The 14,600-nt window shown below is 37.4% G+C and overlaps 1 protein-coding gene across 1 annotated transcript; it reads left to right on the forward strand.

Moving 5' to 3' along the window:
- The first annotated feature begins 7,440 nt into the window (after positions 1–7,440).
- RBP4 (retinol binding protein 4) lies at positions 7,441–14,590 on the forward strand. Its single transcript, XM_083867031.1, has 7 exons — positions 7,441–7,627; positions 7,959–8,053; positions 8,188–8,323; positions 8,961–9,097; positions 9,232–9,338; positions 10,672–10,884; positions 14,182–14,590. Exons 1-7 carry the CDS (start codon positions 7,532–7,534, stop codon positions 14,193–14,195), a joined length of 798 nt encoding a protein of 265 aa, XP_083723157.1. The 5' UTR covers positions 7,441–7,531; the 3' UTR covers positions 14,196–14,590.
- The last annotated feature ends 10 nt before the right edge of the window (positions 14,591–14,600 follow it).

The following is a 14,600-nucleotide window of genomic DNA, read 5'->3' on the forward strand; positions in this document are numbered from 1 at the left end:
AATCATTTTAACATTTTAAACTAACCAATTAATTCTTATAAAATTGTCTGATGCGTAGATACGTATACCTGTGTGTTATCTCCTTCATTCACAGTATGTATACTGTACTGTGCACACAGAAGTTCCTATTAAAACTTTATATGAGAAATGTCACCAAGATACTTAGCCCACATCATACACATGCACAGATGTACACACGTGTATTTGTCCAAGGCACTTAAGGGCAGGAAAACAGGATGTTATGGAGAAATCTTTTAAATGGTAGAACTTAGTTTTCCTTGAAATAGTCAGGAGACAATAGAAACTGGATTACTGCAAGTAAGTAATTATAAAGCTATACATGAATAAAATGGATGAAACCCTTAAGACCTTACAGAAGTCTGAGCTTGCTCAAGCACTCAAATGATTTACCTAGGTGAAGATAGAATAAAAGAATTAGAATTTGACTTAGCACAGACAGATGTGGCTTATTCTTTTTTTTTCTTCAAAAAGACAAAGCCAAAAGAAAGAATAAAATCAGAAAAGTGATTAAATTCAAACCAAGTTGAGGAAACAGTAAAATTTTTATTCTATAAGCATAAATATCCAGTCAGGGTCTACACTTTCTTCAGAAAAAGTTGGGGATGTCTGTTCTATTAAATAGCACAAAAAGGATAACAACTGACAAATATTAGGCAAAGAGGAAATCTTGAGTCTGGTCATAAATACACCATAGATAACCATGTATCCATGTAGATACAGATATATGGTTATACATGTTTAAAGTTTCCTGCCATTAGAAGTTCAACATTACACACATGAATGGAAAAGGAATGGTGGAAAGTGTGTTTAATTTGAGGAGCAAACATTCCAAAGCTACATGAATGAGAAGGCTGAATTTAAGTGCCAACTATGACAGTAAATGATCTGTGTTCATTGAAACTGATCTGAATTCAAGCACAGTATGAGGACTGCAATACAATTAATCTTACTTCTGTTAATGGCAACCACATAGACTAAGAGCAATGAGAGATCCTTGGTGTAAGAAAATAAAAGTTACGCCCTTTGTCCATTCTTAATTTGAAAAGAGTATTGCCAAAGTCAATAACATCATCTGTCTGCCAGAAGCCACAGTGTGCCGACATTTGTTTTTATCAACAGATCTCAAAGAATCAACAGGGGCAACTGACACAGATGCTCTCGAGCACAAAGGACAGGTCACTGATAGATGCTCAATGACACCTAACATTACTTTTCCCTCTGACCATGATACAGAACACTATGTATGGCACTAATTTTTCCCGGACTGCAGATTTTAAAAGGTATATGAAAATCAGCACATTACAAACACACTTTGGCCTGGCTCCTTTTCTCTGACTGGGTTGCTGCCCCAGCCTGGGGGACAGGCCCCTCCCGGTGGGTGTGTGAGTTTGCAGCATCTTCTTGGCAGGTGACCCGCTGATAGGAACTCGTGGCAGCACAACAGAGTGTTCTCACCATTGTACACAAACACAGGTTACAAGAAAACAGCAGAAGAAAAGCACATTTATTCTTACTCGATTTCAATATTAGTAGTTTCAATATTTGATCAATATATATAAAAGCAGTAGAGACTTGAAAAAATTTTTACATGTAACCACATAGAGTTAAATTATTTCTTGTCATCTTCCTAATTTCTAGCTCATTACTTTTCATTCTGTGCTTTAAAAGAAGAGGATGTTGAAGAGCCTCAGTGAAATCATGTGAAGGAATAGTGACATTTTTTTGCATTATGTGTTCAGTCATATTTTTTTACTGACTTTGGAACATTCCACATAGTAGTTTCTTTAAAGTAGAAGGCATCTATAGAGGATCTATCTCACGTCCAGCTAAAACATTCTAAAAAATTAACTTCTATGTAAGACTTCCATATTCATCTTTATCACACGTGATAAATCAGTTTAAACATCAATTCTTTATATTTTGATCACATTAATTCAGTGAAATAGAGTTGCATATCACTCTCTGGAGGGAGACTAAGTGAATACAGGCAGCCTGAACAAGTGATACCATTTTCTTTGGGGGCAGGGAGGTTGGGGATTTGCATTTTTATAAGCTAACAAATTTACTATCATTTTATTATCATTTTTTTCTATGTGCAAGCTCAATTAAAATGCTTATCACGCTTTCACCAAATTTTCCTCATGCTCATCTGTTTTTACAAAGGATAAACTACACTATTTATACTTTGAGATAACAAACAAAGATAATTTTTAATTAGGTACTACTGTACCTAATTACATTTTCTTTGCAATAAAGTATTTCAGATGTAGCAGGGCTGTCCATAATCATTCTTATATCATAAAGCAATTCTTATTGTATTTTCCATAATTTAGATTCACTCTTAAAATTGCACTCTTGTGCTGTAAAGTGTGAAATGATATGGAAAGCAATATCAGAAACCAAGAGAAGTTCTTTTTGAAATGTTACAGTGAATTTTAAAGTTTCTCTGCTGGAATATGACATTTATTTCTGTTCTATCCCTTTTACTCTCCTTTTATTTTTATTAAACATTTTATCTTTATTAAAGCTATTTCACATTTGTATTTAAACTTAATTTAATTTCAGAGACTCTCAGAAGTATGTGTGCTTTGTGATTTTAATACATATGATGTCGTTTGCCTTTGACGTTCATAGTACCTACAGAAATAAAACTATTTATGGAATAGTTCTTAGTAGTAGACCATTCCTGAGCCCTTGTGATACATGGAAACTCCTAAGAAGGATAACTGACAGACATGGTTATTTAAATAGAGTCAAGCAGCACGTAAATGCCAAAGGCATTTATAAGGTTTCCCAGTTCAGCTCAGTGTTTGTATCTGAACATCTCTGCCTATCCTGACAGCAGTTAATGTGGTTTATTCAGTTAAGATTTTCTGAACAAACACAGATCAAACATGCTTATTTCAATTGCATGACTTTTGATGTGGTTAATATCGTGGTCACTGTTTGGATATTGGAGATCCATATGTATAATCCAAGAAATAAATATTCAGAGTTGTTTGGGTTGTTTTCCTAAATGTATAGGTTGTGAGAATGGATTCTGTAGATTTTTACAACAGGTACTGTGTGACCCTAACATAGCCAGGTTAAAGTCTACCAGGTTTTGGCAATGAAATGTTTTAGTGTCACTGACTTGGTATCTTCTGGGAACCCTTATAAACATCCTTAATTTCATGTTTCTTTTAAATAATTCTCTATCCCTTTTCTTACAAAAAAAATATTGAAAACATAAACACTGAAGATAGTAAGTTAACTGCTTTTTCCTTAGAGCTGCAAATGTTTATGTTCTCTTAAAACTACCAATTATTAGCTCTGGAGGATCATGACATTAGTAATCAACAGAGATTATAGACTCAGGGAGAGATTTCCCGAAGTAAATGCCCAGTCTAGTGTGATGGGGTTTACCTGGGTTGCCAGATGCACTGCAGCTTTGACCAAAAGCATGGATTTCTTCATAGCTTGGCAAGAATTTTAGTATACAGACTAAGGCAAAAGGCAGCAGCCTTTTAATCTCAGCCATTCTCACATTTACTCCCTGATGATCTTAGGTTACTCGACAATGAGAATGTTATTGAGAATGTTATTCAACACTGCTGAGAAGGGTCTGACTGTCTCCTTCATGCCCTTCTGTCTGGTATGTATGTTGTTAAGATCCCCTCAAACCTTTTTGGGCTGAAGAGTCCCAGGTCTCTCAGCCTCTATTTCTGTCAGATTCTCCTATTGCTTTGTAATCTTTGTGGTTCGTTGCTGGACTCACTTAATCATGTCCATGTTTTCCATCATTTATAATTTAGAGTCTTCTCACCTGGCTGGCCAGCCTGTTGGAGAACTTTAGATCTTTGTTTCAAATTGTTTCCATTTTTGTAATACGCCCAGAAAAAAAATTAATTCAGAATTACAGTCCTCAGAAAGACTTGCTAAAGAAAATAGAGGTACCATTTTAAACTAGTTTTGTTAGTAAATACTGTTTGTGAAGACTTCAGTGTAAATTTACTCCCTAAACAAAATGTCGCGTCATTAAATTACAAAAACAGGTAGTACACAAGCTGGCATGGAGCAAAGGGCAATCTTTTCTATTCCATTCTGTCCTTGACCTCTGTACTCAGACTGCCACCAAGAGGAGCAGTTGTGATGGCGACAGTGTACACTGTTGTCCCTTACAAAGCACACAGAGCTCCTTGGCTCAGCTCACGCCATTTATTGTTGATGTAAGTCTGGTTTCCCAGGGCAGTGGCTACACTTGCATCCCCTGCTCTGTGCACACAGTGGTCATTCATTTGCCTGCAAATCTGCCTAGGAGAGTTTAATGGATACCCATGTTTGTGAATGGCATTCTATACACAAACAATCAAGAGAAGACAGCAGAAAGTCTTTCAATCTATGTGTAGTTTGGCTGGAAATGAGTGATCCATTTCCTACTAGTGGTTTTTGAATCAACTTTCTCCTAAGATCTTGACTTACTTTTGCGAACAAAAATAAAATTTTAGTTTTTTTTAATATGTAAAGCTTGAAAGTTGCAGCATTAAAAATGTTTTAAATAGTAATTTAACTGGTTTCTTACTTCTTTTTAAGTCATATAAAGATAAAATAATTCCTACAATGGAAGTTTTTTCCAGCCATTTCCTTCCATATTTTTTCCATGCTATAACTAATTGAGAATATAGCAGAATTTTACATGCTATTGTAGAAAATAATACAATCACAGAATCACTGCCAGAAGTTAGCCCCTGTTCTGTCCTCTTGGCAAAATTTAAAGGTAGAAGACTTTGTTTTGCTTTCATTAAATATTGTTCCAAAAAATACATAGTGACTTTAAGAGAATTTCTGTGATATTCATAATACACTGCCAGCCTCAGGTATCAGAAGTCATGTATGAAACTTGTCAATATTTAAATCATTTATAATATTTTAATAATTCTCTTAAATATCCTTGGTCTGAGCTTTCGCAGAACCTAGAAATCCTTGGATATGATTGACTTGATCTATGCATATTCCTCTCAGATTCAGCTGAAACCCTGGCCCAAGTTGCTTTCCATTTGCATGAGAATATAAATCTGCAAGGTGAATATCCAGGGTCTGGATGAGGATCACTCGCTGACATCATTTCTCAAGCAAACCCAGAGCCCAATCAATCCAAATGATATTTAACTGAGACAAAGTTTACACTGTTTATGAGTTTACACAGTTCTGCTGGCGCTGCTGTATCTCTTAGGACTGAGAAAGAATTCACCCTTAAATTGCCATGGCCATGCTCGTCTGCCAGAAACCTTCCATTCCTCCCTCAACACACCCTGATCTAGACAAAACCAACAGAGCAGACTTTTTGCCTGAAAACCTTATCCCACTGAACCAAGGAAGTGCTTCTTCTGTAACTCTGAAAGGACTTCATCAGTGTAAGCTGCATCTCCAGTAGGTAGTATTAGAGATGGAGCTAAAGCAGAGGAGGCAGAGAGCCCAAGTCTCTGTGTAACCTTTGTGTTATTATGACTTGCTCAGCTTCTCTTCTGCTCTTGTCAAAATCTGTCTGGGAAATACTGGTGTGATTTCACTGTAGCTGCACTGCCTCAATTCCCAATGATAACATATCAACAGAGGATGGGCATTGTCTAGAGTTTGTTGAGATCCCAGACTTGAGGACCTGAATGAGTGGAAGTCATAATTACTAAGTCTTGTCAGGCACCTTCACCAAATATGAGTTACCAAATATTACAGAGATCAGTGGAGATACACAATTAAAGAAATTCTGTGCTATGGCTTAAACAAAATTATATGTTTCTGATTCAGATTTATTATATCAGATTAATTTAGGAGACTGTAATATCTATTACACACATTTCAATCTGATCTTATTAAAACTTGTTAACAGAAGTAAATTTTTGTTTCATTGATAGCTGGTTTCATTTCCTGTCTGTAAATCTTCTGATAGCAGCAGTATGTATAACAGGAACACTGACCTCGATTTTCAGGAGTGGTCAAATCTGAGCAGGTTTTGACTTATGTGGATGAGTGACTGTAGACTCCTTTGAAAACATCATAGACAATTATGCTATTGAAAAAGCTTTATAGGAATAGATTTGATCCTGCAAGAACCTCTCTGGTAATATAAAGCAGTATGCAGGTTTTTGAACAGGACAAACTTAGGAGAAATTATAATATTTCACAAATTGACAAAGAATAAAGAAATAATTGTTTTCTTTGGTATTAAATAAAGTAATAGATTCAAAGCTTATGAATTAAGCTATAATCCATCTTATTGCTATCAGCCATGTGAGACGTTGAACATGTGAGACACAAATCATGTTGATTTTGGTTTTGTTCATGTGATGAATTAATATATTAAGACCAATAAGTGTTTTGTAAAGATTTTATAAAAATGTACATCTATCACTGGTATCACCATTGCCAGACTAGAGCAAGACTCTTTAGTCTTTGTAGGAATTAGCAAATTTGAAAATCTAAGCTTAAAAATGGAAATATTGACTTATTGCAAAGCTACAACTGAAAGCTTCAGGACAACTAATATGCCCTTCTAGTTCCCTGTGTTAACTATGTTCTTTACTATGAATAGAAGCTTAATGTTAAATATAGTGGAATTTTTAGTGCCTGATGTTATCCAGAAAATCAAAGGCAGACATGGAACAGCCCTGAGCAATAGATGTTTGAGAAAGAGAACGAAACATACTCACTGTGCAAAAAGCCTCCAACATAAAGCAGAATAGGAAGATAATCAGATCATTGTCATTATATTTGAGAAGAGATTGTAAGGATAGAAACAACAGGAAGTCTAATATTTTTATGAATGTATGAAAGGTATATTAAGTAAACTTCTAGGAAAGGCCATGCTGAATAAATTGGTTAAAGCTGTACATTAGCTACTATTGAGGTATTTTTTATACCACATTGGTATCTCCACATTTAAATTATATTTTTACTTAATTTTTGAAGTGATGAATGTTGGCCTTTCAAATAAGAGGCTTCTGACTTTATTCTTTAATAAAAATGGGAGATGAAAAAAGTAGGTGAATTATTTCTCTTGGTAGCAATCATTCCTATCCTGCTCTGGTTACATGCCTAGAAAATAATTAACAGATTTTCTCTAATGCTTCCTAAAGATGTTGAAACTAGAGAACAAATATTGACTGAGAGGCAGCAAAACTTGCCTGGACAGGAGAAAATAATGGTTTATATAACTGAAAACAGTTTGCCAAAACCAGAATAGAAATTATGGAATATCTGATTTAAAATTAATCAGATGTCAAAATGGCCAGATGTGGTGTGTATGTGCACTTGGGTATTTGCAGGCCACACTTAAGTTCTGCTAGCACATAAAAGGGCTCTTTCACTGCCCTGAGGATCTGCAGGGCCCCATTCCTGTTGCTGGGAGCTGCTCAGGAGATGATTTAGTACCCAAGAGAGCCTTCTGGAAGCAAGAAGAAACCAGTCATGAGCACCTGAAGAGGTTCTGGCATGACCACGCTTTCAGAAACATGAGCAAAAACTTGGAAGTATAATGTTTGCCATTGTTTATCAGGGTAAAAGAGGAAAGGACTATTGGGAGGAGGTGGAGGAAACAAGTCTGCACCTTGTAACTGGATTGAGCTATTGGGTAAGATGGATTTTGGACTGAAGTGTGTAGAATCACAGGGGAGGTGGGGGCAGTTCATTCTCCCGCATACAAAGGTGGGATGCCCCTCATTCCGTTTGTTCTCCCCACACATGTGCACACCCCTTCCCCCAGGCGTGAGCTCTGCTTTGGGGTTGGGAAAAGCAAAGAGAGGCATTTGTTTCTAGCGCCTGCTTGGCTGCAGACCAGGGTCAAAGACCACCTGAGCCCACGGGTGTTACACAAGAGGCTGTTATGAAGGGGCCCCAGCCCGCAGCATCCACCAGCCCGCCTCCCTGCTGCCCTCTCCAGCGCTGGCTCTGTGGCTCTGCAGGTTGCGAAAGCCCCGGGAGTACATAAAGCAGCCCCTGTCTGGGCACCACCATCAACACTTGGGCTCTCAAGAGGCTCCGGAGACCAGCACTGTCTGTAAGGGACCCGGCTGTTGTGGGCTGGGGACAACCAAGTGCCTTGCCTGCACCCTGGCCACCTATGGGGGCAGCCTGCCTCCCCTCACTTGTGTGACAGAGCCTGTTTCTGATGCTATTCTCTGTTTGCTGCAGGGACAGGATGGACCACACAGAGAGAGCTCTGCCCTGGCTGCTGCTGCTGTCCCTGGCCTTGCTGAGCAGCAGCACTGCAGAGCGGGACTGCCGAGTGAGCAGCTTCAAAGTCAAGGAGAACTTCGACAAGACCAGGGTAAATCTTTTCTCTCCTGGATCTGTGATGTCTTGCATAGCTCTTTCCAGGCTACAAAATTTGGCATTCAGTAGCACCAGTGTGGTCACATTTCATCACAGACTGTAATACTGAGAAACAGCTGAAGTGTGTGATGTCCACACCTCCACTGATGCTGGATTCTGATGCACCTGATAAAGGAATACTGCAGAAGCTGAGTTTTAGCAGACTGGTTTCTAACTGTAGGGTATAAGCAAAAGGAGTGTACTGGCTTGGTTGTTTCTATGAAAAATTAATATTCTGCTGTTTTCAGACATTTTTTCTTCCATTGCAAGTAAAAAAATATATGTAAATCTGTCAAGATCTGCCAGTTGTTATTTTTTTTTCCCACTAAATGTTGTATTCCCTATCCTGGACAGCTGCAGATACAGATAAGATTACCAAAAAAAAAAGTCAGTATTTCCATTATGACTGCACTAGGATGTATTGATGGATTTATGCTGTTGAAACAGCTAGATTTGTTTCTTAGGTACACCTTTGAGGCATGGTGTCAAAGATCTGCATGCTCTTCCCTCTGTCTCTCCCCTGTTCTGTACTGTCTGGTTGTAACATTTCCATTGTTCTAGGTCTAACTGCATCCTTTCTTATTTCCTTGCAGTACAGTGGCACCTGGTATGCTATGGCAAAAAAAGATCCTGAGGGGCTGTTTCTGCAGGACAACGTGGTAGCCCAGTTCACCGTCGATGAGAACGGACAGATGACTGCCACTGCAAAGGGCAGAGTCAGACTCTTCAAGTAAGCTCTTTGCCACTCTACTCTTGTTCCATTTTGCTAAGCTACTGCTCCAATCCCACCTGATATCTCTGTGCTAGTCACACTGAACCTGTGCTCTTAGATTGGAATGTGATATTCTTTGTCTCTGGCTACAGCAACTGGGATGTCTGTGCTGACATGATCGGCTCTTTCACTGACACAGAGGATCCTGCCAAGTTCAAGATGAAGTACTGGGGTGTTGCCTCTTTTCTGCAGAAAGGAAGTGAGTACTTAATTATAGAAGGAAGTACTTGGAAGACTAGTTATGTTTTATGTCCATGCTGGAGAAGGAAAAAGTACTGTTGAATTTCTTAAACACACTTAAAAGACATAATAACTATCATACTGCAAGGCTTAATGTGAACAAGGTAATCACTGCTTTTTATAGGGACAGCTGGTTGGCTTTCTTTAAACAAGTGAAGACCTGGCCTTTGTATATCTTCGTATTTCTTTTGTTTGTTACCCAACAATATAATTGAAGGCCACTGTTTGGAAAGAAATGAAAGGCAGACAAAGTATTTTAAGTCTTGTTTTAGTTCAGAATTCAGTTACCAGATGCTTCTGTTCTCTCTGAAGCCTGATGTCAAAGCTGGCCAAGAAGGGAAGAGGATTTAGAAAATGTTATTTTGTTTGGTCTTTTGTCTGCAAATGTAGAGATTTATCTATTTCAAGAGACAAGTATGATCATATGTATATATTGATATATTCATACTTTAATATAATCTCTCACAGCCTATGCAAAATCAGTTCCTTGAGCCAAGTAGAGATGCAGACACTCTGTAGCTCAAGACACTTCCTGGGATTGTTTCCAAGAGAAGCAGGTAGAATTTGGAACTGAAAAGAGCTCCATTCCACCCAAAGAAACAGTTATAAAGCACATTTTGGAAGCCGATTTGTTCCCACAATATGCTGCTGAGTCATGGGTTCTTGAGATTGCTCACTGACCCCAAACTCGACCCTTCTAAAAAGTCTGATGTCCCCCCATGGGAGAGAAGGGGAAGACAACAGAGTGTTGCCTTCACCAGTGCAGATGTACTGCAAGGGAGAATCTTTTGCTCTGGAAGAGGAAGGTGCAGATATGTCAGGTTTTACTACAAACACTGAAACAACCTCACTTCTGTTAGAACAGTGTGTCTGTGTGACCAGGTTTTTGTCAGGTTCCACATCTAAATAGTTAAGAATTCTCTGAAGTTGGAACTGTGTTTTAAGAAGAGGATTTATGGCAGAACTTGTAGCAAATACACTTCTAATACACATGCAAACTGCATGATAATCTCTTTTCTTAAAAATGCAGTTTAAGTAACATCACTGCTAGGAAAATATTTATGGATTTGAGTCATCTTGATCTGGCCTAGGATGTCCGTCTTTATTCTCTTTTAAAAAATAAACATGAAATTAAATACTGGAAACAGGAATAAATGAAAAGCCAATCTGTCGTCATTTGTACCGATCTTCATCTTAGTATTTTCTTTAGAGTTATGACAGCAATCCTTTTTATTTGGTAAAATTTACTGGTGTCTCTAACACTTTTCCTTCTTTGCTATGGTTTCTTCCAGATGATGATCACTGGGTAGTGGACACAGATTATGACACATATGCCCTTCATTACTCCTGCCGCCAACTCAATGCAGATGGCACTTGTGCTGACAGCTACTCCTTTGTGTTCTCCCGGGACCCCAAGGGATTGCCTCCAGATGCACAGAAAATTGTCAGACAAAGGCAGATGGAGCTCTGCTTGGAAAGAAAATACAGAGTTATCCCTCATAATGGTGAGAATGTTTTTTTTTCTGAAGATTTTTATTTCAGGGTTTAAGGGCTAAAGCACTGGGATTCTCTTGCTCATTAGATATCAAATGCATAGTGTCTTTTACTTAGTAGCTGTAACACTGTCTTTTGAAAACTGGAGCTTGTAGTAAGTTATTTCCAACTCTTACTTCCCTTATCTGAAGGAGAGCTGAGATGCATAGATTTGCATGCAGCATATCAGATCAGCTGAAACAGTAATTAGAGGAAGCTGTAAAACAATTAAGTCAAGGTAGTGTGAGTAAACATGGTAAGGATAAATTTCATAGCTACGGTAAAAAGTAACTGGGCAGCTTTTATCAGATCCCTTTGCCTTTGTTCAAATGCTTTTTTGAGAAATTCTTCAGAATTGCTTTTAAGGAAAATAGAAGTCTTGGAAAGGATACCTTATAGAAGACCCTTTTTCACAAGTCCTCATTCCAACTCTTTCACAAAGAGCTGTGGAAGAGGGACATAGCCCTCACACTGGAAGCATGACACTATCTTGAGTCATACAGTCAGGCTGAGCTTACAACACAGGGAATTAGCTCACTTATGCTCAAGTGTATTACAGAAGGCCAAATGGTAATAATCTATAAGAAATCATAATGTACTTACTGATAAGAATTACACACACAGTGGGGAATTGTAAAGAGTGAAGGAGAAAAATCAAAATATTTAGAACAAATAAAATAGTAGTACCTCTCCCTACTCCCTCCCCACCCCTCACATCCTGGAAGACATGGTATCTATGAAAGGCTTGACTGGTGAATCAGCTGGATGAGAACTCCCAATGTAATGATATGAGCAAAAGAGTTAATACATTTCTTGGATGCGTAAACCAAGACTCACATGAGATTGTTGTGCTTGGGATAGGCTTAATTGCTATGTCACGTTTGGTGACATCCATAAGAGGAAAAAGTACCGAGGATGAATCAGAAGTTTCAAAGAAGAGCAGAGAAAATTATTGAAAGTTTGTAAAATGTGTCCTCTAGTGAGTGCTTCAAAGATTTTAATCTTTTCTCATTAGAAAGAGGTTAAAGGCTGACCTGAACAAAGTCTGCACTTCTCCACACAAGCAATAGGAATTGGATAGAAAAGGACTTGCAAACACAGAAATAATAAATTTAAGTGGATGGAACTTTAAACTGGGCACATTCAAAGCAGAAATAAACAGCCATTTGTTTAACTCCAAAGGTTATTAACCTTTGGAACAGTTTACCAAGAGCTGTTGTATGTGCTTCATCACTGAAATCTCTAAATCAAGATTAAAGGCTTTTCTCAATGACATGCTAGAACAAACTGGGATTGACTGAAGGAACTTTTGTGTCTTACAAAGAAAGTCAGAAGAGATGAGCAAAGTCAGCTGTTGTGTCTCTATTATCTGTCCATCTGATCCATAAACACAGAGTAATACATTGCTGTGTTGTAAAGTAGTATGCTGATAACAGGGTGCCTTGAAGAACAGGGTGCCACCTACTCTGCTAAAGTAGGTAGTGTTTACAGTACTGATCAGTGACCCAGGAAAAGTGTCTGACAACAATGAAAAAAAAAATTGTCTTGAATGAGAATTTGGAGACAACGTAAGTCAGTTGAGACTTAGAACAGTCAAGAATAAGAGACATCATAAATGCAAATGGAATCACCCTCTGTGAATGATTTGTATCATTGCATAAATGGTAGGATAGAAAAGAAACTATGTCATTATACAAAATGATAATAATCCTCTGTTTTGAATCCTGCATTCCCTGCTTTTCAAATGAAGTCCACCAAGAATAAACATTTCTGAAAATGAGAAAGCCAAATAATCAGATGTTTAGGGATATTCTATTAAATCTAAGATAATTTAAAAGTTGATAATGCTTCCTCTAGTTTGTTATAGATATCAAACATCTAATCTACCAAGTCACACTGTTCTTCGTTAGCTACCCTAATCTATACTCAGATGTTAGTTGTTGAGTGCAGTGTCTGATATGACTGTGTGAGTTCCGTAGTTTGCAAATCAAAAATAGGAGCTTGGGTACTTTTTTATTACGGATTATGCCAGGGTTTATAAGCTCAGCACCAAAGAATAAATTAAACTTAAAGCCAGCAATTTGCATTTTCCCCTTTATTGATCAGGACCCTGTAATTTATTGATTCTGAATTCTCCAGTATCATTAAGCCAAAGTTCCTGCATAGCAAGCACATTTGGAACCAAGAGAACGATTGTGAGCTAAACCGAAAAAAAAAATTCTTAGAAGCTTCATATCAGAAACTCTTATAAAACTTGCTTAATTCCTTATGTGTGGATTGGAAGCCTTACCACTTTAGTTTTAACTCTGCTATTAAGAGCTACAGAATTATTACCAAATCTGACCTGCATCTAATTGTTACTGTGATAAAATTCTGACTGATGTTAGTAAATGCTGCAAGAATAGGCTGGAGTTTTGTTGCTAATTGTGCACACTTTGTCTAGGTCTTGAAACTAATTAAGAGTGTGTGTGTGTGTGTGTGTGTGTGTGTGTGTGTGTGTGTACCCTCAACTAATAGACATACAAAACTTACCTTGATTAAAAAAAAATTAAAATATCAGTACTGGCTGTTCAAGGCAAAAGAGAAGCCTAGGTAATGAAAGGTTTTTGTTCTAACTTACACTGCATTTAAGATGGCAGCTCCTTCTCAAACATAGCTCAAGCAATGATACACAGTCTCTGAGAGTAATAGCTCAAGTAACTTTAAGCTGTGTAAATGTCAGAGTCAATATTAAGTGAGTACCTATTAAATACAGTATCATGTCAGGAGAGTTGAAAGCTGCATCTGCTGTTAGCATTTGCTAGAAGCAAAAATTGTGAAACAGAGAATGGTATATTCCTTCTGCTAATTTACTATTGCCATTAGAAATTTTGGGTGTCAGGAGATTCTTATTTTGTTGAAAGACATTCTTAAATTAATTATTTTTAGGCAAATAGCTAGAAGCTTGTTAAAGTATAGACTCTTTTATCACTGAAAGATACTCTTTTATCACTGATCCACTCAGTATCTTGTCTGCAGAAGTATTAAAATGCTCGGGAGAGGTGTAACAGCTTGGATGAATTCCTGTTTTGTTCCGAGTTGAAAACTCCTTGGATTTATAAACTGCAGAGTAAGGCAATGGCATTATTATTACAAGTAACAGACTGCTGGACTCAAGAGCATTTAAAAGAAATTAGATATGTATGTATTTTAAATCTGACAAAAATTTGCATAGTTAAATTTTGTCTTGAGTGTTTGACAAACACAGCTGTGGTTTTTGTGTGTTTCAGGATTTTGCTCTTAAGGAGATCCAACTCTGTGGAAAGAAACCATGCAACAGCACCACGAATGTAAAGTTAGCACATTGATTGTGTGTTCTCTGGGAAATGCTTTAAATGGCTTCATTTAGATTTTCAATATATTTATCTGAGCTGTGTAGCTCGCCTTGTTAATAAACCAATGAAACATTTTAATAAACTTGGATTACAGGGGATGCAAATTGTATGCAAATCTGTACATATGTAGACATTCGTTTCATTAGTAGCCTGTTATCTTAGTGCATTATTTTGAGCTGGTGACACATGGTGATAATTAAGAATTTAATCTTGCTTTTTTTTAGTGGTTTCAATTTCTGACTAAAAGAGTATTTATCATAAACCTCCAAGTATATGTGTTTTCTTTTCAAATAGAAAATTATATTTTCACTATA

The sequence above is a fragment of the Zosterops lateralis genome, assembly GCF_965231275.1.
Source record: "Zosterops lateralis genome assembly, chromosome: 8".
Taxonomy (NCBI): Eukaryota; Metazoa; Chordata; class Aves; order Passeriformes; family Zosteropidae; genus Zosterops; species Zosterops lateralis.